The sequence below is a fragment of the Anomaloglossus baeobatrachus genome, chromosome 2 (genome assembly GCF_048569485.1).
Source record: "Anomaloglossus baeobatrachus isolate aAnoBae1 chromosome 2, aAnoBae1.hap1, whole genome shotgun sequence".
NCBI classification, from domain to species: domain Eukaryota; kingdom Metazoa; phylum Chordata; class Amphibia; order Anura; family Aromobatidae; genus Anomaloglossus; species Anomaloglossus baeobatrachus.
In genome coordinates, this window is record NC_134354.1 from 425,805,660 (window position 1) to 425,833,001 (window position 27,342).

General features: G+C 50.8%; 1 protein-coding gene and 1 non-coding gene across 2 annotated transcripts in view; both read left to right on the forward strand.

Moving 5' to 3' along the window:
* PABPC4 (poly(A) binding protein cytoplasmic 4) overlaps nucleotides 1-27,342 on the forward strand; it is an 87,205-nt gene that overhangs the window by 38,420 nt on the left and 21,443 nt on the right. The window contains exons 7-8 of the mRNA XM_075336219.1: nucleotides 16,118-16,213; nucleotides 21,895-22,167. Coding sequence (XP_075192334.1) covers nucleotides 16,118-16,213; nucleotides 21,895-22,167 — 369 coding nt within the window. The remainder of the gene's footprint in view (nucleotides 1-16,117; nucleotides 16,214-21,894; nucleotides 22,168-27,342) is intronic.
* On the forward strand, nucleotides 21,698-21,826 carry LOC142292831 (small nucleolar RNA SNORA55). The gene has a single exon (XR_012750850.1). It is a non-coding gene; the product is annotated as a small nucleolar RNA SNORA55 (small nucleolar RNA).

Below are 27,342 nucleotides of genomic sequence, written 5' to 3' on the forward strand. Positions count from 1 at the left end.
TGGTCGAGTCTGCACACTTTCACCAAACATTATCAGGTGCATACCTATGCTTCGGCGGACGCCAGCCTAGGTAGAAGAGTCCTGCAGGCGGCAGTTACCTCCCCGTAGGGGAAGGCTGTCTTTGCAGCTCTAACATGAGGTATTTCTTTACCCACCCAGGGACTGCTTTTGGACGTCCCAATCGTCTGGGTCTCCCAATGGAGCGCCGAAGAAGAAGGGAATTTTGTTACTTACCGTAAATTCCTTTTCTTCTAGCTCCTATTGGGAGACCCAGCACCCGCCCTGTTGTCCTTCGGGATTGTTGGTTTTGTTCGGGTACACATGTTGTTCATGTTGAACGGTTTTCAGTTCTCCGATGTTACTTCGGAGTGAATTTGTTTAAACCAGTTATTGGCTTTCCTCCTTCTTGCTTTAGCACTAAAACTGATGAGCCCGTGATCCCACGGGGGGTGTATAGCCAGAAGGGGAGGGGCCTTACACTTTTTAGTGTAATGCTTTGTGTGGCCTCCGGAGGCAGTGCTATACACCCAATCGTCTGGGTCTCCCAATAGGAGCTAGAAGAAAAGGAATTTACAGTAAGTAACAAAATTCCCTTCTTTTTGGACAAATTTGTGAATTTTTTAACCCCTTAGATACAAGTAAACCTATTCATGTTTGGTGTGTCCAAACTCGCACCGACCTCCGGTATCACAGCGACACATCAGTTTTACCATATAGTGAACATGGTGAATAAAATATCCCAAAAACTATTGTGCGATCACACTTATTTTGCAGTTTTTCCACACTTGGAATTTTTTTGCTGTTTTCCAGCACACTATATGGTAAAACTTATGGTTTCATTTAAAACTACAACTCGGCCCGCAAAAAACAAGCCCTTAAATGGCAAGATTGATGGAAAAATAAAAAAGTTACGGCTCTCAGAAGAAAGAGGGAGAAAAACGCCCGGGGGCGTAAGGTGTTGAGCATAAATGGGCTTGGATTTAAGTGAATTTAAAACAGATAATTATGAATATTCGCTCACAAAACTATTGTCTGCTCAGTTCTTCCAGCTTTGTCATGTTTTCTGCAAATTAGACATCTTTTATTAAAAAATGTTGCCCTTAAAGGGAATCTTTCAGGAGGTTTTTGCTACCTCATCTGTGAGCAGCATGATGTAGGCAGAGAGGCCCTGAATCCAACAATATATCACTTAGATTACTGGGTGCAGCCATTTTGATACAATAAAAGACTTTAGATTTTGCTTGTAGCAGAGCTCATAGAGCTGCCTCCGCCCACACCAGGCCTTCAGTGTACATATCCATAGACAGAAGCTGTAATCACAGAAGGGGGTGGAGTCAGACTACAGCTCACGTGCTCCTCAGACCCACTAAAGATATAGCTAAGAGGCTTAAACTAACATTACAGGTAAACAAAAACTCACTTTGTCATAAAAGATCCAGAGCTGAATTCTCGGTTTTAACTCATACAGCATGAGGTCTTCAAATTACAGTATATAGCAGAAACCTGCTTAAGTCAAAGTTCAAAAAAAGTGAAAAAAAAACCCAAAACACAGCATAAATTATTTTAGGAGAGTAATGGTTTGTTTCCCGTAGCCTCTTAGCTGCTGATGTACAAGGTGGCCATAAAATAACCTAAGGTGTTTAGAGCCGTGTGCAGACTGACCCAGTGGATAGAATTGGCTGAAAATTGGTATGTATGCTGTTCAAGGCATGGGGAAACAAAAGGCATCTTAAAAAAACATTTATACCAAAACTCCCCACCAGGTGAAAAAGTGGCGCTGTACAGTGAAGCACGCCTTGCAACTCAGTCTGCAAGATGCCTGTCTCTTTGCCGGATCGAGCGCGGTTAGTGCGTTTTTTTATGAGAATGCCAGGAATGCTACAGCTGCACTGAGAGCCTTTCATTGTTTGAAAGACCTTCACACACGTAGCGGTGCAATGGCTGTCAATTCACTGAGACAGATGAAAAGTTTTGAGGTAACAGGGTGTCCAGCCAGGGCGTGGGCGACAACCGGTAAGCAGAGAGGTTGTGGAGGACATTGCCACTGCCGTCGTGGAACAGGGCACAAACAACCCTGCCGGGAACAGCAGTACACGCAGTGTTTCCAAGCAATTGGGGCTCCCATACAGCAGTGTGGAAAGTTCTCCGAAAGGTCTTGTGGGCATACCCGTACAAAATTAGCCATCATCAGTAACTTCTTCCTCGTGACAATGATACCCGCATGATATTTACATTCATGTTTCATGCGAGAGTGGAAGTGGATGTCAATTGACCATTGAATGTGCTGTGGTGCGAAGAAGCGCATTTTTACCTGAATGGAACGGTGAACACACAAAACTGTCGCATATGGGCTACCGAAAATCTGCATGCATTCGAGGGGCGTTCCACTACATTCGCCAAAGGTAACTGGTGTGGCTTCACCTCATCATTCATCCTCGGACCATTCTTTTATGAAGAAATAAGGCCAACTGGGGTTGTTACCTGTTCTGTGACAGCAGGGAGATATCAGGCAATGCTGGAAACACTGGTCGTTCCGCAACTCCAACAGTGGCAGTGTCTTCAGATGACCACCTTCATGCATGATGGTGCACCTCCTCATATTGCAAACCGTGTGAAGAACGTTCTGCGTGCACATTTTCTCGATGACAGGATTTTGAGCCGCTCCTTCCCTAATACATGGCCACTGCGTTGTCTGATCCCAATCCTTGTGATTTCTGGTTGTGGGTACACTTGAAAGAGAGTGTGTTTTATCGGGGAAATGTCAACACCCTGGCAGACCTCAAAGACCGCATCATTTTAGAAGTGCGCAGCATCCCACCAGACATGTTACACGCAAGTGTCAAGCATGTGCTGCATAGGGTGAACATGATCACCATGGATGATGGCGGCCCAATTGAACAGTTGTGCTACCGTGGAACAATTGTGACATCTCCAATTATCGGCACACGGTTTTTGGGTCGCTCGCTCACTGTTCTGTGCTTTTTTTTTTTTTTACCTGGTGAGTAGTTTTGGTATAACATTTTTTTTTTTTTTTTTAAACAATGCCATCCGTTTCCCCATGCCTTGATTACCATACATTCCAATTTTCAGCCAATTCTGCCCACTGGGTCAGTCTGCACATGGCTCCAAACACCTTAGGTTATTTTATGGCCACCTTGTATAATTAGCTGTCAATTGGTGCTCTGAAGTCAAAATGTTGAATAATCAAAAGTAATAAATTTCGGCACTCATGAGGAAAAAATAAGATAGAATGTTTTTGATTTTGTTTGCTTTTATTGTAGTATTGGCTCAGAAAAAATACTAATTCATCCGACGTTTTGGCTCAACACGAGCCTGTCTCAAGGAAGATGACTATATATACAACAATATTATATACAGACTCCTCGTCCTTGAGAAAGGCTCATGTTGAGCCGAAACATCGGATGCAATAGTATTTTTTCTGCGCCAATACTACAAAAAAAGCAAACAAAATCAAAACATTCTATCTTGTTTTCTTTGTCGCTCTATTGGGAGACCCAGACAATTGGGTGTATAGGCTATGCCTCCGGAGGCCGCACAAAGTATTACACTTAAAAGTGTTAAGCCCCTCCCCTTCTGCCTATACACCCCCCGTGCTCCCACGGGCTCCTCAGTTTTTTTGCTTTGTGCGAAGGAGGCAGACCTGCACACATAGCTCCACAGATTGGTCAGCAACAGCTGCTGACCATGTCGGATGGAAGAAAAGTGGGCCCATATAGGGCCCCCAGCATGCTCCCTTCTCACCCCACTCTTGTCGGCGGTGTTGTTAAGGTTGAGGTATCCATTGCGGGTACGGAGGCTGGAGCCCACATGCTGTTTTCCTTCCCCATCCCCCTCAGGGCTCTGGGCGAAGTGGGATCCTATCGGTCTCCAGGCACTGAGACCGTGCTTCATCCACAACTCCTGTGGAGCCTGCTGGATAGGAGCCGGGTACCGTTCAGGGACATGGCCCTGCTACTTGAAGGTACTCTGTATCCCTGTGGGGACCGCGCACGGCAGCACCTCAGCTTTGCTGGGTGTGCTAGTGCACCGGGGACCGCGGCGCTGACCGGGTTAAACTGTGCCATTACACACTCAGTGTCGCTGAGTGTGTTTTATATGTAGGGGCTACCGCGCTAACCGCCGCTGCTATGGGAAACTGCGGCGCGGCTGGGACTTGTAGTTCGCCGGGGACTTCGGCGCCGGCCGCGCTTTTACGGCGGCCAAGCTTATACTCGAGTCCCCGGCTTTCTTGCGGCCTAGTTTCCTTTTCTCCCGCCCTCAGCCCTGACAGGCAGGGGAAGGGCGGGACGCTGCACGGAACGAGCAGCACTGAGGGCTGGAGTATGATTTGCATACTCCACCCCCCTCACTGTGCACAGTGTGAGCACCAGTTCCCGCACTTTCTCGGCCACGCCCACGGCTCCCTCCTCTCGTCAGGACGCCGCAGCCATTCCTGTCAGCTCCTCCGACGCTGCAGAGAGGGACAAACCCTGGGAGACCCAGACACGGTCTCTGGTGGCCTCACAACCGCTTTAGGCGGGTGGTAAGCAGCACCTGTTGGTGCTAGCCCCATGGTGCTGTAGTGTATTGATACATTATTTGTTTATAGTATATACTTTACACTGTATGAGCACAGTTCATTCTGGCTATATACCCTATTGTGTTGCTCAGGGAAAACAATAGCATGGCGCCCACAAAAGGCAGGGGTGCCAAAACACAGACTTATTATGCTGCCTGCGCCGCTTGTACGACCCAGCTGCCGGCAGGTTCCACTGACCCTCATTGTGTGCAATGTTCGGCCCCTGTAGCACTTCTGCCTCTGCTAAGAGGGGCCCAGGGGGAGCCACCTGTTGACGCTGTTCAGGTGACGGGGACGGAGTTTGCAAAACTCTCTGAGACTATGGCTAAGATACTAGAAGCCTTGCAGTCCAGGCCGGTATCTCAGCAAAGGGACTCTGTTGAATCACTGTTCCCTGGCCCCCCTCAGTTGGACCAACAATGTCCTTCCGGGGTATCTCATACATCCCAGGCTGAGGGTTATGACTTAGACCCCAGTCCCAGACCGACTAAGCGGGCTCGCTTAGAATTTCCCTCGACATCATATTGTTCAGGGTCTCAGCGGGGGGAATCTCTGGTTGATGATGCGGAGACAGCTGATCAGGATTCTGATCCTGAGGGCGCTCTCAATCTTAATACTCCAGATGGGGACGCCATAGTGAACGATCTTATTGCGTCCATCAATCAAATGCTGGATATTTCTCCCTCAGCTCCTCCGGCGGAGGAGTCAGCTTCTCAGCAGGAGAAATTCCGTTTCAGGTTCCCCAAGCGTACACAGAGTATGTTTCTAGACCACTCTGATTTCAGAGAGGCAGTCCAGAATCACCATGATTGTCCAGATAAGCGTTTTTCGAAGCGCCTTAAGGATACACGTTATCCTTTTCCCCCTGACGTGGTTAAAGGTTGGACTCAGTGTCCCAAGGTGGATCCTCCAATCTCCAGACTGGCGGCTAGATCCATACTTGCAGTGGAAGATGGGGCCTCGCTCAAAGATGCCACTGACAGGCAGATGGAGCTCTGGTTGAAATCCATCTATGAAGCTATCGGAGCTTCTTTTGCCCCAGCATTCGCAGCCGTATGGGCGCTACAAGCTATCTCAGCAGGTCAAGCGCAAATTGAAGCAGCCACGTGCACGTCCGCGCCACAAGTGGCATCCATTACCACCCAGACCTCGGCATTTGCGTCTTACGCTATTAATGCTGTCCTGGACTCTGTGAGCCGTACGGCGGTTGCGGCCGCCAATTCGGTGGTTCTCCGCAGGGCCTTGTGGCTACGGGAATGGAAGGCAGATTCTGCTTCCAAAAAGCGCTTAACCAGTTTGCCAATTTCTGGCGACAGGCTGTTTGGCGAGCGTTTGGATGAAATCATCAAACAATCCAAGGGAAAGGATACATCCTTACCCCAGCCCAAACAGAACATACCCCAACAGAGGAGAGGGCAGTCGAGGTTTCGGTCCTTTCGGGGCGCGGGCAGGTCCCAATTCTCCTCGTCCAAAAGGTCTCAGAAAGAACAAAGGAACTCTGATGCATTGCGGTCTAAGTCACGTCCTAAAAAGACCACCGGAGGCGCCGCTAACAAGGCGGCTTCCTCATGACTTTCGACCTCCTCTAGCAGCATCCTCGGTCGGTGGCAGGCTCTCCCGCTTTTGCGACACCTGGCTGCCACGAATAAAAGACCGCTGGGTGAGAGACATTCTGTCTCACGGTTACAAGATAGAGTTCACCTCTCGTCCCCCGACTCGATTCTTCAGGTCATCCCCGCCTCCCGAGCGAGCCGAGGCTCTTCTGCAGGCGCTGCGCACTCTGAAGGCAGAAGGAGTGGTGATCCCTGTTCCTCTCCAGCAACAGAACCACGGTTTTTACTCCAACTTGTTTGTGGTCCCAAAGAAGGACGGGTCTTTCCGCCCGGTCCTGGACCTGAAACTGCTCAACAAACACGTAAAAACCAGACGGTTCAGGATGGAATCCCTCCGCTCCGTCATCGCCTCAATGTCCCAAGGAGATTTCCTTGCATCGATCGATATCAAAGATGCTTATCTCCACGTACCGATTGCTCCAGAGCACCAGCGCTTCTTGCGCTTCGCCATAGGAAACGAACACCTGCAATTCGTGGCACTGCCGTTCGGCCTGGCAACAGCCCCACGGGTTTTTACCAAGGTTATGGCTACTGTAGTAGCGCTCCTACACTCGCAGGGTCACTCGGTGATCCCGTACTTGGACGATCTGCTGATCAAGGCACCCTCTCAAGAGGCATGCCAACGCAGCCTCGACGCTACCCTGGAGACTCTCCAGGGTTTCGGGTGGATCATCAATTTTCCAAAGTCAAATCTGACACCGGCCCAATCGCTGACATATCTTGGCATGGAGTTTCATACCCTCTCAGCGATAGTGAAGCTTCCGCTGATCAAGCAGCAGTCACTACAGAAAGGGGTACAATCTCTCCTTCAAGGCCAGTCACACCCCTTGAGGCGCCTCATGCACTTCCTGGGGAAGATGGTGGCAGCAATGGAGGCAGTCCCTTTCGCGCAGTTTCACCTGCGTCCCCTTCAATGGGACATCCTACGCAAATGGGACAGGAAACCGACGTCCCTCGACAGGACCGTCTCCCTCTCTCAGGCGACCAAAGCTTCCCTTCGGTGGTGGCTTCTTCCCACTTCATTATCGAAGGGGAAATCCTTCCTACCCCCATCCTGGGAAGTAGTCACGACGGACGCGAGCCTGTCAGGGTGGGGAGCGGTTTTTCTCCACCACAGGGCTCAGGGTACGTGGACCCAGCAAGAGTCCTCGCTTCAGATCAATGTTCCGGAAATACGGGCAGTGTATCTTGCCCTGAAAGCGTTCCAGCAGTGGCTGGAGGGCAAGCAGATCCGAATTCAGTCGGACAATTCCACAGCGGTGGCATACATCAACCACCAAGGCGGCACACGCAGCCGACAAGCCTTCCAGGAAGTCCGGCGGATTTTGCTGTGGGTGGAAGCCACGGCCTCCACCATATCCGCAGTTCACATCCCAGGTGTGGAAAACTGGGAAGCAGATTATCTCAGTCGCCAGGGCATGGACGCAGGGGAATGGTCCCTTCACCCGGACGTGTTTCAAGAGATCTGTTGCCGCTGGGGGGTGCCGGACGTCGACCTCATGGCGTCCCGGCACAACAACAAGGTACCGACGTTCATGGCACGGGCTCAAGATCCCAGAGCTCTGGCGGCAGACGCCTTAGTTCAGGATTGGTCGCAGTTTCAGCTCCCTTATGTGTTTCCTCCACTGGCACTGTTGCCCAGAGTGTTACGCAAGATCAGGGCCGACTGCCGCCGCGTCATCCTCGTCGCTCCAGACTGGCCGAGGCGGTCGTGGTACCCGGATCTGTGGCATCTCACGGTCGGCCAACCGTGGGCACTACCAGACCGACCAGACTTGCTATCTCAAGGGCCGTTTTTCCATCTGAATTCTGCGGCCCTCAACCTGACTGTGTGGCCATTGAGTCCTGGATCCTAGCGTCTTCAGGGTTATCTCAAGACGTCATTGCCCCTATGAGACAGGCTAGGAAACCAACGTCCGCCAAGATCTATCACAGGACGTGGAAAATTTTTCTGTCGTGGTGCTCTGCTCAGGGTTTTTCTCCCTGGCCATTTGCATTACCTACTTTTCTGTCCTTCCTTCAATCTGGACTGGAAAAGGGTTTGTCGCTCGGCTCCCTTAAGGGACAAGTCTCAGCGCTCTCTGTGTTTTTCCAGAAGCGCCTAGCCAGACTTCCACAGGTACGCACGTTCCTGCAGGGGGTTTGTCACATAGTTCCACCTTACAAACGGCCGTTAGAACCCTGGGATCTAAACAGGGTGCTGATGGTTCTTCAAAAACCACCATTCGAGCCAATGAGAGATATTTCCCTCTCACGACTTTCGCAGAAAGTGGTTTTTCTAGTAGCAGTCACTTCTCTTCGGAGAGTGTCTGAGCTAGCAGCGTTGTCGTGCAAAGCCCCTTTCCTGGTGTTTCACCAGGACAAAGTGGTTCTACGTCCGGTTCCGGAATTTCTCCCTAAGGTGGTATCCCCCTTTCATCTCAATCAGGATATTTCCTTACCTTCTTTTTATCCTCATCCAGTTCACCAATGTGAAAAGGATTTGCACTTGTTAGATTTGGTGAGAGCACTCAGACTCTACATTTCTCGTACGGCGCCCCTGCGCCGCTCGGATGCACTCTTTGTCCTTGTCGCTGGCCAGCGTAAAGGGTCACAGGCTTCCAAATCAACCCTGGCTCGGTGGATCAAGGAGCCAATTATCGAAGCTTACCGTTCGGCTGGGCTTCCGGTTCCCTCAGGGCTGAAGGCCCATTCTACCAGAGCCGTGGGCACGTCCTGGGCTTTGAGGCACCAGGCTACGGCTCAGCAGGTGTGTCAGGCGGCTACCTGGTCGAGCCTGCACACTTTCACGAAGCACTATCAAGTGCATACCTATGCTTCGGCGGATGCCAGCCTAGGTAGACGAGTCCTTCAGGCGGCGGTTGCCCACCTGTAGGAAAGGGCCGTTTTACGGCTCTCTTACGAGGTATTATTTTTACCCACCCAGGGACTGCTTTTGGACGTCCCAATTGTCTGGGTCTCCCAATAGAGCGACAAAGAAGGGAATTTTGTTTACTTACCGTAAATTCCTTTTCTTCTAGCTCTAATTGGGAGACCCAGCACCCGCCCCTGTTTTTTTGTGTACACATGTAGTTCATGTTGAATGGTTTCAGTTCTCCGATATTCCTTCGGATTGAAGTTACTTTAAACCAGTTTATAATTCTTTTTCCTCCTTCTTGCTTTTGCACCAAAACTGAGGAGCCCGTGGGAGCACGGGGGGTGTATAGGCAGAAGGGGAGGGGCTTAACACTTTTGAGTGTAATACTTTGTGCGACCTCCGGAGGCATAGCCTATACACCCAATTGTCTGGGTCTCCCAATTAGAGCTAGAAGAAAAGGAATTTACGGTAAGTAAACAAAATTCCCTTCTTTCTTTGTCGCTCCATTGGGAGACCCAGACCATTGGGTGTATAGGCTATGCCTCCGGAGGCCGCACAAAGTATTACACTAAAAGTGTAAAGCCCCTCCCCTTCTGCCTATACACCCCCCGTGCTCCCACGGGCTCCTCAGTTTTTTGCTTTGTGCGAAGGAGGCAGACATGCACGCACAGCTCCACAGATTGGTCAGCAGCAGCTGCTGACTATGTCGGATGGAAGAAAAGTGGGCCCATATAGGGCCCCCAGCATGCTCCCTTCTCACCCCACTCTTGTCGGCGGTGTTGTTAAGGTTGAGGTATCCATTGCGGGTACGGAGGCTGGAGCCCACATGCTGTTTTCCTTCCCCATCCCCCTCAGGGCTCTGGGTGAAGTGGGATCCTATCGGTCTCCAGGCACTGAGACCGTGCTTCATCCACAACTCCTGTGGAGCCTGCTGGATAGGAGCCGGGTACCGTTCAGGGACATGGCCCTGCTACTTAGAGGTACTCTGTATCCCTGTGGGGACCGCGCACAGCAACACTTCAGCTTTGCTGGGTGTGCTAGTGCACCGACCGCGGAGCTGACCGGGTTAAAATGTGCCATTACACACTCAGCGTTGCTGAGTGTGTTTTATGTATAGGGACTGCCGCGCTGACCGCCGCTGCCACGGAAACACTGCGGCGCGGCTGGGACTTGTAGTGCGCCGGGGACTTCCGCGCTGGCCGCGCTTATACGGCGGCCGCGCTTATTACTCGAGTCCCCGGCTTTTTGCGGCCTAGTTTCCTTTTCCTCCCGCCCTCAGCCCTGACAGGCAGGGGAAGGGCGGGAAGCTGCACAGAACGAGCAGCACTGAGGGCTGGAGCATGCTTTGCATACTCCACCCCTCTCACTGTGCACAGTGCGGCTCCAGTTCCCGCACTTTCTCGGCCACGCCCACGACTCCCTCCTCTCCTCAGGACGCCGGCAGCCATTCCTGTCAGCTCCTCGGACGCAGCAGAGGGGGACAAAGTCTGGGAGACCCAGGCAGGGACTTGGGTGGCCTCACAACCGCTTGAAGCGGGTGGTAAGCAGCACCTGTGGTGCTAGCCCCATTGTGCAGTAGTGTAACTATACTGTATATATTTATGGTATATACTTTACACTGTATGGTGCACAGTTGATTTCTGGCTATATACCCTATTGTGTTGCTCAGGGAAGATAATAGCATGGCGCCCACAAAAGGCAGGGGTGCCAAAACACAGGCTTATTATGCTGCCTGCGCCGCATGTACGACCCCGCTACCGGCAGGTTCCACTGACCCTCATTGTATACAGTGCTCGGGCCCTGTGACACTTACTCAGCCAGAGCCTCTGCTAAGAGGGGCCCAGGGGGAGCCACCTGCTGACAATGTCCAGGTGACGGGGACAGAGTTTGCAAAACTCTCTGAGACTATGGCTAAGATACTAGAAGCCTTGCAGTCCAGGCCGGTATCTCAGCACAGGGACTCTGTTGAATCTTTTTTCCCTGGCCCCCCTCAGTTGGACCAACAATGTCCTCCCGGGGTATCTCATAGATCCCAGGCTGAGGGTTCTGACACAGACCCCAGCCCCAGACCGACTAAGCGAGCTCGCTTAGATTTTCCCTCGACATCATCATATTGTTCAGGGTCTCAGCGAGGGGAATCTCGGGTTGATGAAGCGGAGACAGTTGATCAGGATTCTGATCCTGAGGGCGCTCTCAATCTTAATACTCCAGACGGGGACGCCATAGTGAACGATCTTATTGCATCCATCAATCAAATGCTGGATATTTCTCCCTCAGCTCCTCCGGCAGAAGAGTCGGCTTCTCAGCAGGAGAAATTCCGGTTCAGGTTCCCCAAGCGTACACCGAGTATGTTTCTGGACCACTCTGATTTCAGAGAGGCAGTCCAGAATCACCATGATTGTCCAGATAAGCGTTTTTCTAAGCGCCTTAAGGATACACGTTATCCCTTTCCACCTGACGTGGTTAAAGGTTGGACTCAGTGTCCCAAAGTGGATCCTCCAATCTCCAGACTGGCGGCTAGATCCATACTTGCAGTGGAAGATGGGGCTTCACTCAAAGATGCCACTGACAGGCAGATGGAGCTCTGGTTGAAATCCATCTATGAAGCGATCGGCGCTTCTTTTGCCCCAGCATTCGCAGCCGTATGGGCGCTACAAGCTATCTCAGCAGGTCAAGCGCAAATTGAAGCAGCCACATGCACGTCCGCGCCACAAGTGGCGTCCATTACCATTCAGACCTCGGCATTTGCGTCTTACGCTATTAATGCTGTTTTGGACTCTGCGAGCCGTACGGCGGTGGCAGCCGCCAATTCGGTGGTACTCCGCAGGGCCTTGTGGCTACGGGAATGGAAGGCAGATTCTGCTTCCAAAAAGCGCTTAACCAGTTTGCCAATTTCTGGCGACAGATTGTTTGGCGAGCGTTTGGATGAAATCATCAAACAATCCAAGGGAAAGGATACATCCTTACCCCAGCCCAAACCGAACATACCCCAACAGAGGAGAGGGCAGTCGAGGTTTCGGTCCTTTCGGGGCGCGGGCAGGTCCCAATTCTCCTCGTCCAAAAGGCCTCAGAAAGAGCAAAGGTACTCTGATGCATGGCGGTCTAAGTCACGTCCTAAAAAGACCACCGGAGGGGCAGCTAACAAAGCGGCTTCCTCATGACTTTCGACCTCCTCATTCCGCATCCTCGGTCGGTGGCAGGCTCTCCCGCTTTTGCGACACCTGGCTGCCACGAATAAAAGACCGCTGGGTGAGAGACATTCTGTCTCACGGTTACAAGATAGAGTTCACCTCTCGTCCCCCGACTCGATTCTTCAGGTCATCCCCGCCTCCCGAGCGAGCAGAGGCTCTTCTGCAGGCGCTGCGCACTCTGAAGGCAGAAGGAGTGGTGATCCCTGTTCCTCTTCAGCAACAGGGCCACGGTTTTTACTCCAACTTGTTTGTGGTCCCAAAGAAGGACTGGTCTTTCCGCCCTGTCCTGGACCTGAAACTGCTCAACAAACACGTAAAAACCAGGCGGTTCCGGATGGAATCCCTCCGCTCCGTCATCGCCTCAATGTCCCAAGGAGATTTCCTTGCATCGATCGATATCAAAGATGCTTATCTCCACGTACCGATTGCTCCGGAGCACCAGCGCTTCCTGCGCTTCGCCATAGGAAACGAACACCTGCAGTTCGTGGCACTGCCGTTCGGTCTGGCAACAGCCCCACGGGTTTTTACCAAGGTTATGGCTACTGTAGTAGCGGTCCTACACTCTCAGGGTCACTCGGTGATCCCGTACTTGGACGATCTGCTGATCAAGGCACCCTCTCAAGAGGCATGCCAACGCAGCCTCGACGCTACCCTGGAGACTCTCCAGAGTTTCGGGTGGATCATCAATTTTCCGAAGTCAAATCTGACACCGGCCCAATCGCTGACATATCTTGGCATGGAGTTTCATACCCTCTCAGCGATAGTGAAGCTTCCGCTGATCAAGCAGCAGTCACTACAGAAAGGGGTACAATCTCTCCTTCAAGGCCAGTCACACCCCTTGAGGCGCCTCATGCACTTCCTGGGGAAGATGGTGGCAGCAATGGAGGCAGTCCCTTTCGCGCAGTTTCACCTGCGTCCCCTTCAATGGGACATCCTACGCAAATGGGACAGGAAGCCGACGTCCCTCGACAGGACCGTCTCCCTCTCTCAGGCGACCAAAGCTTCCCTTCGGTGGTGGCTTCTTCCCACTTCATTATTGAAGGGGAAATCCTTCCTACCCCCATCCTGGGAGGTGGTCACGACGGACGCGAGTCTGTCAGGGTGGGGAGCGGTTTTTCTCCACCACAGGGCTCAGGGTACGTGGACCCAGCAAGAGTCATCGCTTCAGATCAATGTTCTGGAAATACGGGCAGTGTACCTTGCCCTGAAAGCGTTCCAGCAGTGGCTGGAAGGCAAGCAGATCCGAATTCAGTCGGACAATTCCACAGCGGTGGCATACATCAACCACCAAGGCGGCACACGCAGTCGGCAAGCCTTCCAGGAAGTCCGGCGGATTTTGCTGTGGGTGGAAGCCACGGCCTCCACCATCTCTGCAGTTAACATCCCAGGCGTGGAAAACTGGGAAGCAGATTATCTCAGTCGCCAGGGCATGGACGCAGGGGAATGGTCCCTTCACCCGGACGTGTTTCAGGAGATCTGTTGCCGCTGGGGGGTGCCGGACGTCGACCTCATGGCGTCCCGGCACAACAACAAGGTACCGATGTTCATGGCACGGTCTCAAGATCCCAGAGCTCTGGCGGCAGACGCCTTAGTTCAGGATTGGTCGCAGTTTCAGCTCCCTTATGTGTTTCCTCCGCTGGCACTGTTGCCCAGAGTGTTACGCAAGATCAGGGCCGACTGCCGCCGCGTCATCCTCGTCGCTCCAGACTGGCCGAGGAGGTCGTGGTACCCGGATCTGTGGCATCTCACGGTCGGCCAACCGTGGGCACTGCCAGACCGACCAGACTTGCTGTCTCAAGGGCCGTTTTTCCATCTGAATTCTGCGGCCCTCAACCTGACTGTGTGGCCATTGAGTCCTGGATCCTAGCGTCTTCAGGGTTATCTCAAGACGTCATTGCCACTATGAGACAGGCTAGGAAACCAACGTCCGCCAAGATCTACCACAGGACGTGGAAAATTTTCCTGTCGTGGTGCTCTGCTCAGGGTTTTTCTCCCTGGCCTTTTGCCTTGCCCACTTTTCTGTCCTTCCTTCAATCTGGACTGGGAAAGGGTTTGTCGCTCGGCTCCCTTAAGGGACAAGTCTCAGCGCTCTCTGTGTTTTTCCAGAAGCGCCTTGCAAGGCTTCAACAGGTACGCACGTTCCTGCAGGGGGTTTGTCACATCGTTCCTCCTTACAAACGGCCTTTAGAACCCTGGGATCTGAACAGGGTGCTGATGGTTCTTCAGAAACCACCATTCGAGCCAATGAGAGATATTTCTCTCTCACGCCTTTCGCAGAAAGTGGTTTTTCTAGTAGCAGTCACTTCTCTTCGGAGAGTGTCTGAGCTAGCAGCGTTGTCATGCAAAGCCCCTTTCCTGGTGTTTCACCAGGACAAGGTGGTTCTACGTCCGGTTCCGGAATTTCTCCCTAAGGTGGTATCCCCCTTTCATCTCAATCAGGATATCTCCTTACCTTCTTTTTGTCCTCATCCAGTTCACCAATGTGAAAAGGATTTGCACTTGTTAGATCTGGTGAGAGCACTCAGACTCTACATTTCTCGTACGGCGCCATTGCGCCGCTCGGATGCACTCTTTGTCCTTGTCGCTGGCCAGCGTAAAGGGTCACAGGCTTCCAAATCAACCCTGGCTCGGTGGATCAAGGAACCAATTCTCGAAGCTTACCGTTCTGCTGGGCTTCCGGTTCCCTCAGGGCTGAAGGCCCATTCTACCAGAGCCGTGGGTGCGTCCTGGGCTTTGAGGCACCAGGCTACGGCTCAGCAGGTGTGTCAGGCGGCTACCTGGTCGAGCCTGCACACTTTCACGAAACACTATCAGGTGCATACCTATGCTTCGGCGGATGCCAGCCTAGGTAGACGAGTCCTTCAGGCGGCGGTTGCCCACCTGTAGGAATGGGCCGTTTACGGCTCTATTACGAGGTATTATTTTACCCACCCAGGGACTGCTTTTGGACGTCCCAATGGTCTGGGTCTCCCAATGGAGCGACAAAGAAGAAGGGAATTTTGTTTACTTACCGTAAATTCCTTTTCTTCTAGCTCCAATTGGGAGACCCAGCACCCGCCCCTGTTTTTTTTGTGTACACATGTTGTTCATGTTGAATGGTTTCAGTTCTCCGATATTCCTTCGGATTGAAGTTACTTTAAACCAGTTTATAATTCTTTTTCCTCCTTCTTGCTTTTGCACCAAAACTGAGGAGCCCGTGGGAGCACGGGGGGTGTATAGGCAGAAGGGGAGGGGCTTTACACTTTTAGTGTAATACTTTGTGCGGCCTCCGGAGGCATAGCCTATACACCCAATGGTCTGGGTCTCCCAATTGGAGCTAGAAGAAAAGGAATTTACGGTAAGTAAACAAAATTCCCTTCTTTCCTCATATGAGTGCCAGAAGTTTTTTCTTTTTGAGTGTAGAATATTATGGCAACCATTGGGTAGGCTGGTGCTATATGGCGACTTTGGTCGGAAAACTGGTTCTGTGCCCAAAGGGCGCTATGTGCCATCACCGCACAATGCAGGTGAATGGGATCTTTGTGGAACCCTAGAGGTACAAACACAATGTAACCCCCATTCACCTGCATTACGCTGCAGTGTAGCAAGGGCACATGGCTATAAGGCTGCAAAACCTGTATTGCGGCCAAGGTTGCTGTGTAACTAGAGACTTATTGGTTGGGAGAGATGAGGAGTGCTCTGTTTTTTTTTGTTTTTTTGTTTTGTGTTTTTTGGTGCCTTCCATTTTTGGAAAGGGCAGGGGGAGGTGTTTCCTCAAAGGTGGACTTGTCATCTTGGTATTCCTGTATATAACCAGGTTGAAGTTGAAAGACAAACACTTTTAAAGGGTTTTTGCTGAGCGAGAACTATACCTGATATATTTCGTATTTGTTTACAGGGAGTAAATTTGTATATTAAAAATTTGGATGACACCATTGATGATGAAAAGCTGAGGAAAGAGTTTTCCCCATTTGGATCAATCACAAGTGCCAAGGTGGGTGGGAGTGCTTACTTATTTTATGTATGTATGTATATGTGTATGTATATGTGTATATATACAGTCATATGAAAAAGTTTGGGCACCCCTATTAATGTTAACCTTTTTTCTTTATAACAATTTGGGTTTTTGCAACAGCTATTTCAGTTTCATATATCTAATAACTGATGGACTGAGTAATATTTCTGGATTGAAATGAGGTTTATTGTACTAACAGAAAATGTGCAATCTGCATTTAAACAAAATTTGACCGGTGCAAAAGTATGGGCACCCTTATCAATTTCTTGTTTTGAACACTCCTAACTACTTTTTACTGACTTACTAAAGCACTAAATTGGTTTTGTAACCTCATTGAGCATTGAACTTCATAGGCAGGTGTATCCAATCATGAGAAAAGGTATTTAAGGTGGCCACTTGCAAGTTGTTCTCCTATTTGAATCTCCTATGAAGAGTGGCATCATGGGCTCCTCAAAACAACTCTCAAATGATCTGAAAACAAAGATTATTCAACATAGTTGTTCAGGGGAAGGATACAAAAAGTTGTCTCAGAGATTTAAACTGTCAGTTTCCACTGTGAGGAACATAGTAAGGAAATTGAAGAACACAGGTACAGTTCTTGTTAAGCCCAGAAGTGGCAGGCCAAGAAAAATATCAGAAAGGCAGAGAAGAAGAATGGTGAGAACAGTCAAGGACAATCCACAGACCACCTCCAAAAACCTGCAGCATCATCTTGCTGCAGATGGTGTCAATGTGCATCAGTCAACAATACAGCGCACGTTGCACAAGGAGAAGCTGTATGGGAGAGTGATGCTAAAGAAGCCGTTTCTGCAAGCACGCCACAAACAGTCGCCTGAGGTATGCAAAAGCACATTTGGACAAGCCAGTAACATTTTGGAAGAAGGTCCTGTGGACTGATGAAACTAAGATTGAGTTGTTTGGTCATACAAAAAGGCGTTATGCATGGAGGCAAAAAAACACGGCATTCCAAGAAAAGCACTTGCTACCCACAGTAAAATTTGGTGGAGGTTCCATCATGCTTTGGGGCTGTGTGGCCAATGCCGGCATCGGGAATCTTGTTAAAGTTGAGGGTCGCATGGATTCAACTCAGTACCAGCAGATTCTTGACAATAATCTTCAAGAATCAGAGACGAAGTTGAAGTTATGCAGGGGATGGATATTTTAGCAAGACAATGATCCAAAACACTGCTCCAAATCTACTCAGGCATTCATGCAGAGGAACAATTACAATGTTCTGGACTGGCCATCTCAGTCCCCAGACCTGAATATCATTGAAAATCTGTGGGATGATTTGAAGCGTGCTGTCCATGCTCGGCGACCATCAAACTTAACTGAACTGGAATTGTTTTGTAAACAGGAATGGTCAAATATACCTTAATCCAGGATCCAGGAACTCATTAAAAGCTACAGGAAGCGACTAGAGGCTGTTATTTTTGCAAAAGGAGGATCTACAAAATATTAATGTCACTTTTCTGTTGAGGTGCCCATACTTATGCATCGGTCAAATTTTGTTTATATGCGGATTGCACATTTTCTGTTAGTACAATAAACCTCATTTCAATCCAGAAATATTACTCAGTCCATCAGTTATTAGATATATGAAACTGAAATAGCTGTTGCAAAAACCCAAATTGTTATAAAGAAAAAAGGTTAACATTAATAGGGGTGCCCAAACTTTTTCATATGACTGTATGTATAGTATATATATATTGTATATGTGTATATATAAACCATGTTCCAAGTGGTGCTAAGTTACTTTTACATTGAACAATTAATGATTGACAGACAGTACAGCAAAAACGTGACAATGTGAGATCAGCATAAAGTAGCAGCAGGAACCCTGATGTTAATGCTGGGTCACTTAATGGGCATCTTGATGGGGCTTTGAGAATACTCATGTAGGTCTTTTTAGTGATGAATGATAATGGGGGAGTGTGCTCTCCACTGCTCGGTACTCTGTTGAGCATGGAGGTGCTCGGGTACTCGCAGTGTTTGGCCAAGTATTGCGGGTGCTCTTTGTCATTCGTGAAACATCGAACACAAAGCACAGACTATTCTTTAATTTATTTACATAAGATACACATCCACCCCAAACACAAATTCCGATAGCGAATACACCACTAGAGAAGGCAAAACTAGACATGGTTAGTACTAGGATTGGCTCTGGTTATCCCTATAATTGCCCTGTATTATTCTGCCTAATAGTGGTGGAAAAACCCTAGTGTTATTGGTACCCCCGCTCCACTGTGGCTGTCCCTGTATAAGTCCTAACAAGCTCTACTCTAAGGATAAGAGGCTACTAAAGTACCAACTATTGCACATGTTGTCTAACAGTACAGTGGTACCTCGCTTAACGAGTAACCCACTTAACGAGAATTTCGCTTAACAAGCAAAGCTTTCTGTAAATTTGTAAGGCTACTTTCACACATCCGGTTTGAGCAGTGCGGCTCAATCCGGCTGTGAAACCTATGCAACGGATGCGGCGAAAACACCGCATCCTGTGCATACGTTTTTACATGCGGCCCGTCCGTTTTTTTTCTGGTTGCGGCATGCTACTGAGCATGCGCAGTGGAAGAAACCGCATGCGGCGGCCGCATGCATTTTTTTCCCGCATCGCGCCGCATTCGGTGTCCATAGGCATGCATTGAAAAATGCGCCGCAGCGGCCGGATGCGTTTTTTTTTGCCGGAGCAAAAAACGTTGCAGGCAACGTTCCATCCAGCTGCGGCATCGGTTAAATCTGCCGCACGCGGCAAAAAACGGACCGAACACAAGCCCATGCGGCACAATGCGGCACTAATGTAAGTCTATGCAAAAAATACCGCAACCGGCGGCAAAAAAAACTGTTGCGGTTTTTCTGCTGAGCGCCGTATTGTGCCGCAGAGCAAAAACCGGATGTGTGAAAGTAGCCTAACCCGCTTTACGAGAAAGCTTTGCTGTACGAGCGAAATCCTCACCTCAGACACTTCTGGTTTCGTCTATCCACCGCGCTCTAACCCGCACTTGCAGTCCACACAAACACACACATGTACGCACAAACACGCACACACGCACATACAGTATTATGCTCACCTTACCTTCCGTTCCACCGCCGGCCTCATGGTTCTTGTAGTTCCCGGGTATATCGCGGCAAACTAAAAGTACCATGAGGCCGGCGGTGGAACGGAAGGTAAGGTGAGCATATAATATGTGTACCTTCCGTTTCATCACCGGTCTCCTGGGTCCTGTAGTGCGCCGCACCACTCCACTCCACTCTAGGCACAGGCATCCATAGCGACGAAGCAGGGACTTCCTTGTTCCTGTCACCGCTACTCAAAGGCAGCGCGCTGGCCAATCAGAGGCAAGCGGCTCTGCCTTTGACGTCAGCGCTCTGGCAGGAAGTTCCGTCCTCGTCGTTATGGTTACCCGATAAACTGCCCGCACCGGAGAACAGCAAGTCCCAGGAGACCGGCGATGAAACGGAAGGTAAGGTGAGCATATAATATGTGCGTTTGCGTGTGTGCTTGTGTGTTTGTATGTGTTTGTGTGTGTTTGCGCGTGTGTGGAATGATAGAATAGGGCACCAGGATGGGACATTTAACAAGTTGTGGAACGAATTGTCAGCATTGCAATGATTTCCTATGCGAAATCTTGCTTTGCTGAACGAGTAACTTGATTAACAAGCACAGTCCCAGAACGGATTGTTCTCATAAACCAAGGTTCCACTGTATATTCCAAAATAGTAGTACAAAATATGCATACATAAACATTTCCATAGATTCCCTCCGTATAAAAACATCAGATAACATACAATGTAAATGTTAATACATAATTTAAATACAAGTTGAAAACAAAATATATAAGACATAGATCACCACACTCAAGGTCACAGGCAAATTAATATCTTGTTTTCTCAGTTAAAAGATCCAAAAGATGAATCCATTTCTAGAGATCCACCATATCTGGTGATATTAACGTAATAGTCCATTGGTGCTCATTGGTGTATCTGAGGCTTGATTGCCTCCCCATACATCCAAGACACCTACTTCACCTTTCGTCCCATATATCTCTCATACAATCTTCTGCCCTATGGGATGATAGGTCAGTTTACGCTGCAGGAAAAACAAGCACAATAGGCATGGGATTTCTAGAAATCCCATCCACTGTACTTGTACTGTACAACGTAGCATTTTGCACACCGTGAACACACACTGCATCCAAAACGATGTGGATCCTGATCGTGGGCACGCAGCCTTAGGCTATGTGCCCATGGGACTCTGTACCCGCGGATGTAGCCGTAGGTACGGCCGCAGGTTTCCTGCAGCTGATCCCCGGAATCCGCAGCAAACCATAGCTGCGGGATTCCAGCGAAATATCTGCGGTAAACCTGCGGACATTCGTGCAACTTACCTACGGAAGTCCCGCCTCTATCTCCATAGTGGAGGGCCGGGATTTCCGCAGGAATAATTGACATGCAGTTATGTGCGGCTGCGGGACATCCGCAGCATATTCCGCAGCCGCACATACTACAGCATGGACACAGCACTCCCCATGTCCCATGGGATAACATGGGGAGTGTCTGTACTTCCAAAAATCCAGATAAATGCGCAGGTTTTCCGCTGCAAATTCCGCGGTTAGAGTCCCGTGGGCAAATAGCCTTAGGCGGGCTTTGCACGTTGCGACATCGCAAGCCGATGCTGCGATGTCGCACGCGATAGTCCCCGCCCCCGTCGCAGGTACAATATCTTGTGATAGCTGGCGTAGCGAAAATTATCGCTACGCCAGCTTCACATGCACTCACCTGCCCTGCGACCGTCGCTCTGGCCGGCGACCCGCCTCCTTCCTAAGGGGGCGGGCCGTGCGGCATCACACGGCGTCACATGGCAGGCGGCCAATAGTGGCGGAGGGGCGGAGATGAGCAGGATGTAAACATCCCGCCCACCTCCTTCCTTCCGTATAGCCACCGGCGGCAGGTAAGGAGATGTTCCTCGCTCCTGCGGCGTCACACACAGCGATGTGTGCTGCCGCAGGAACGAGGAACAGCATCGTACCTGTCGCGGCACTGGCATTATGAAAAAGTCGGAGCCTGCACCGATGATACGATAACGACGCTTTTGCAATCGTTAATCGTATCATCTAGGATTTACACCCAATGATGTCGAAAGTGACGCCGGATGTGCGTCACTTTCGATTTGACCCCACCGACATCGCACGTGCGATGTTGCAATGTGCAAAGCCGCCCTTAGGGTTATTTGTGCAGTGATGGTAAAAATGTACAGCTGCTGCTTATAGGGTTAGTATAGCTGCTGAGCTGGGTCCACACCAGCGCTGTACAGGTATAGTGGTGTGAGATCTACATTTATCTACAGCAGTTACAACCACAATCCAATATTTTTGGACAGCTCAGGTGATAATGACTACATCACAACCTAATGTTTGCCGAAAAGTATAAATTTAAAATGTCATTACTCGCCGTCCCTTTATTGCACTGTAATCTCATCCTGTCCCTGCTATATTGTACAGCGAGAGGTAATGCAGTGCTAGATAAATGCAGAGGAAATCCAGACGGAGCATAGATCACATTGCGCTCTGTCTCTACGCCTCTTCTACATGCAAACATTTGTTTGTAATGTTGTGGTAAACGTAAAGCATTTCACTTATAATGCATAATGTCTCTTCCAGGTAATGCTGGAGGATGGTCGTAGCAAAGGATTTGGATTTGTTTGCTTTTCGTCCCCAGAAGAAGCCACTAAAGCAGTCACTGAGATGAATGGAAGAATTGTAGGGTCTAAACCGCTCTATGTGGCATTGGCTCAAAGAAAGGAAGAACGGAAAGCTCATCTTACCAATCAGTATATGCAGCGTATCGCAGGAATGAGGGCTCTTCCTGCCAACACTCTCATCAACCAATTCCAGCCTGCTCCTGGAGGTTACTTTGTTTCTGCTGTTCCACAGGTGGGTGTAGTGCAGATTCCATTTTAGAAGGGACTCCATCAGCACGGAATGACTGTTCAAACCAAACCGCCCGGTGCATCATGGCGAGGTCAAATATTTAAACACCCCTTCCCACTTGCTTGTTTGCCCACTATCTCTGCTGTCCTCTCTTCTTCGCTGGACATCTCTGGCTTCATAGAGCAGAAACAAGAGGGAAAACAAGCAGGGAGGAAGGTAGCTGTGATCTGGAGATATGGCAGAGCGATCAGATTGCTGATCGCTATAGCCCCCTAGGGGGACTAGTAAAATAGTTAATAAGTTTTAAAAAATTAAAAAAAACAAAGTTCAAATCACCCCCCTTTCACCCCATTGAAAATTAAAAGGTTAAAAAAAATATACACACATTTGGTATCGCCGCGTTCAGAAATGCCCATACTATCAAAATATAAAATCAATTAATCTGATTGGTAGATGACGTAGCAGCAAAAAAAATTCCAAACGCCAAAATTACGTTTCTTTGTCGCTCCATTGGGAGACCCAGACAATTGGGTGTATAGCTTCTGCCTCCGGAGGCCACACAAAGTATTACACTTTAAAAAGTGTAACCCCTCCCCTCTGCCTATACACCCCCCCGTGCATCACGGGCTCCTCAGTTTTTATGCTTTGTGTTGAAGGAGGCACACATTCACTCATGCTCCCATTTTAGTCAGCAGCAGCTGCTGATGGTATCGGATGGAAGAAAAGAGGGCCCCTAACAGGGCCCCCGGCATGCTCCCTTCTCACCCCACTAAGTCGGCGGTGTTGTTAAGGTTGAGGTACCCATTGCGGGTACACAGGCTGGAGCCACATGCCGTTTTCCTTCCCCATCCCTTAGGGGCTCTGGGAGAAGTGGGATCCTATCCGGTCATCCAGGCACTGGGACCGGGCTCCCTCCGCAGCCCCTTTGGGATTCTGACGGACAGGAGACTGAGTATCATCAGGGACAGGGCCCTGCATCTACAGGTACTCTGTGTCCCCTTGGGGACGGTGCATGGAGCACCTTGGCCTCAGACGCTGCAGCGACTGCGGTGTTGGTATGAGACCGGGACTACCGCGCCGACCGCGCCTGCTTGCCGGCCGCGGTTTTAACTTTAGTCCCCGGCTTTTGCGGCCTAGTGCCTTAAACTCCCGCCCCCGGGCCTGCCAGTCAGGGGAAAGGGCGGGACGGTCGGTCTGACGCCGACAGTGAGGGCTGGAGCACACTTAGCTGTCCTCCTCCCCCCTCACTAATCACTCTGGGGCACCAGATTCCCGCACTTTTGTAGTTACGCCCACAGCTCCCTCCTCCCCTGTGAACGCCGACAGCCATGTTTTAAGCACATTCTGCCGGTGGAGGACTTCTGGCTACAGCTCTGGGAGACCCGAGGCAGGGAATCTGGTGGCCACACACCGCTTGAGCGGTCGGTAAGCCACACCGGTCACCCGGTGCTGGTCCCCCTAGAGTGCCGAACTGTATATATATATATTATATTTGTATACATTTTCTCGGTTCGGCTGTACTGTTAGCTTGTGGCTATATATCCCTCAGTGATCATTCTCCTGGGAGACAACAGCATGTCGTTCACAAGGAGCAAGGGTGCCAAGACACAGGGTTATTTTGCAACCTGTACCTCTTGTGCGGCTATGCTACCTGCAGGTTCCACCTACCCTCACTGTGAGCAATGCTCGGGCCCTGTGGCACTCGATCAGCCGGAGCCTGGGGCACTGGTGGGACCCTCGGCCCAGGTAGAACCGCTGGCTACCCCTGTACAGGTGGCAGGGACAGAGTTTGCAGTTTTAGCTGAGAAACTCTCTGAGTCACTTTCACAATCCATGGCTCAGTCTATGGACAAATGGTCTGCTAAGATACTAGAAGTCTTGCAGTCCAGACCGGCCCTTACACAGGCCCCGGGCACTGCGGGATCGCCCCCAGGCCCCTCTCGGTCTGCGACGAAGCGTGCTCCTGGGGTGGCCTCTAGTTATTACGTGGAGGACTCCGGCACGGACCGCAGTCCCAGACCGGCTAAGCGGGCTCGCTTAGAATCTTCCCTGACTTCATCACGCTGTTCGGGGTCTCAGCTTGAGGACTCTCTAGAGGATGAGGCGGAGGTCGCAGCCCAGGACTCTGACCCTGACGTTGCTCTCAATCTTGATACACCTGAAGGGGACGCCATAGTAAATGACCTTATAGCGTCCATCAACCAGGTGCTAGATCTTTCTCCCCCAACTCCAACTATAGAGGAGTCGGCCTCACAGCAGGAGAAGCACCAGTTTAGGTTTCCCAAACGTACTCGGAGTGCCTTCTTCGATCACTCTAACTTCAGAGATGCTGTCCAGAAACACAGGGCTTTCCCGGACAAGCGCTTTACTAAACGCCTTAATGACACACGTTACCCCTTCCCCCCTGACGTAGTTAAGGGTTGGGCTCAATGTCCCAAGGTGGATCCTCCAGTCTCTAGACTGGCGGCTAGATCCGTAGTAGCAGTGGCTGACGGTTCATCGCTCAAGGATGCCACGGACAGGCAGATAGAGCTCCTAATGAAATCCATCTATGAAGCCATAGGCGCGTCCTTTGCCCCAGCCTTTGCAGCAGTGTGGGCACTCCAGGCTATCTCAGCTTGTCTGTCTGAGATTAATGCGGTCACCCGTACCTCTGCTCCGCAAGTAGCGTCTTTGACTTCTCAGGCGTCGGTATTTTCATCCTACGCCATGAATGCTGTCCTGGACTCGGCTAGCCGTACAGCGGTAGCATCCGCCAATTCGGTGGCAGTCCGCAGGGCCATGTGGCTACGCGAATGGAAGGCAGACTCTGCTTCCAAGAAGTTCTTGACCGGTTTGCCTTTTTCTGGCGACCGATTGTTTGGCGAGCAATTGGATGAAATTATTAAGCAATCCAAGGGAAAGGACTCGTCCTTACCCCAGCCCAAACCAAAGAGACCTCAGCAACGAAAAATTCAAGCGAGGTTTCGGTCCTTTCGGCCCTCAGCCAGATCCCAATCCTCCTCGTCCAACAGGCCACAGAAGAGCCAGAGAAACTCTTCTGCATGGCGGTCTAAGTCACGTCCTCCAAAGACCGCCGGAGGCACCGTCTCCAAGGCGGCCTCCTCATGACTTTCGTCCTCCCCAAACCGCATCCTCGGTCGGTGGCAGGCTCTCCCGCTTTTGCGACGCCTGGTGGCCACATGTCCAAGACCGATGGGTGAGGGACATTCTGTCTCACGGTTACAGGATAGAGTTCAGCTCTCGTCCTCCGACTCGTTTTTTCAGAACATCTCCGCCCCCCGAGCGAACCGTTGCACTTTTTCAGGCGGTGGACACTCTGAAGACAGAAGGAGTTGTGATCCCCGTTCCCCTTCAGGAACGTGGTCGCGGTTTTTACTCCAACCTGTTCGTGGTGCCAAAAAAGGACGGTTCATTCCGTCCCGTTTTGGACCTCAAATTGCTCAACAGACATGTGAGAACCAGGCGGTTTCGCATGGAATCCCTCCGCTCTGTCATCGCTTCGATGTCCCAAGGAGACTTCCTAGCATCAATCGACATCAGGGATGCCTATCTCCATGTGCCGATCGCTCCAGAGCATCAACGCTTCCTGCGTTTCGCCATTGGGGACGAACACCTTCAGTTTGTGGCACTGCCTTTCGGCCTGGCGACAGCCCCACGGGTCTTCACCAAGGTCATGGCATCCGTTGTGGCAGTCCTACACTCTCAGGGCCACTCGGTGATCCCGTACTTACGATCTTCTAGTCAAGGCACCCTCCCGGGTGGCATGTCAACACAGTCTGACCGTTGCTCTGGAGACTCTCCAGAGGTTCGGGTGGATCATCAATTTCCCAAAGTCAAAATTGACACCGACCCAATCACTGACTTACCTCGGGATGGAGTTTCATACTCTCTCAGCGATAGTCAAGCTACCGCTGGACAAACAGCGTTCGCTGCAAAAAGGGGTGCAATCTCTCCTTCGGGCCCAGTCACACCCCTTGAGGCGCCTCATGCACTTCCTGGGGAAGATGGTGGCAGCAATGGAGGCAGTTCCCTTTGCGCAGTTTCATCTGCGTCCACTCCAATGGGACATTCTCCGCAAATGGGACAAGAGGTCGACGTCCTTAGACAGGAACGTCTCTCTTTCTCTGGCAGCCAAGACCTCTCTTCAGTGGTGGCTTCTTCCCACTTCTCTGTCGAAGGGAAAATCTTTCCTGCCCCCATCCTGGGCTGTGGTCACGATGGACGCGAGTCTGTCAGGGTGGGGAGCGGTTTTTCTCCACCACAAGGCTCAGGGAACCTGGACTCCGACAGAGTCCTCCCTTCAGATCAATGTTCTGGAGATAAGGGCAGTGTATCTAGCCCTAAAGGCGTTCCATCTGTGGCTGGAGGGCAGGCAGATCCGCATACAGTCGGACAACGCCACGGTGGTCGTGTACATCAACCACCAGGGCGGCACTCGCAGTCGTCAAGCCTTCCAAGAAGTTCGGCGGATTCTGCTGTGGGCGGAGGCCACAGCCTCCACCATCTCCGCGGTTCACATCCCGGGCGTAGAAAACTGGGAAGCAGATTTTCTCAGTCGCCAGGGCATGGACGCAGGGGAATGGTCTCTTCACCCGGACGTGTTTCAAGAGATCTGTTGCCGCTGGGGAACGCCGGACGTCGATCTCATGGCGTCTCGGCACAACAACAAAGTCCCGGCATTCATGGCACGGTCTCAGGATCACAGAGCTCTGGCGGCGGACGCCTTAGTTCAGGATTGGTCGCAGTTTCGACTGCCTTATGTATTCCCTCCTCTGGCAATGCTGCCGATAGTGTTGCGCAAGATCAGGTCCGACTGCCGCCGCGCCATCCTCGTCGCTCCAGACTGGCCGAGGAGGTCGTGGTACCCGGACCTGTGGCACCTCACGGTGGGTCAACCGTGGGCGCTCCCAGACAGACCAGACTTGCTGTCTCAAGGGCCATTTTTCCATCTGAATTCTGCGGCCCTCAACCTGACTGTGTGGCCATTGAGTCCTGGCTTCTAGCGTCCTCAGGGTTATCTCAAGAGGTCATTGCCACTATGAGACAGGCCAGGAAACCAACGTCAGCCAAGATCTATCACAGGGCTTGGAGGATCTTCTTAGCCTGGTGCTCTGATAAGGGGTTTACCCCCTGGCCGTTTGCCTCACCCACGTTTCTTTCCTTCCTTCAATCCGG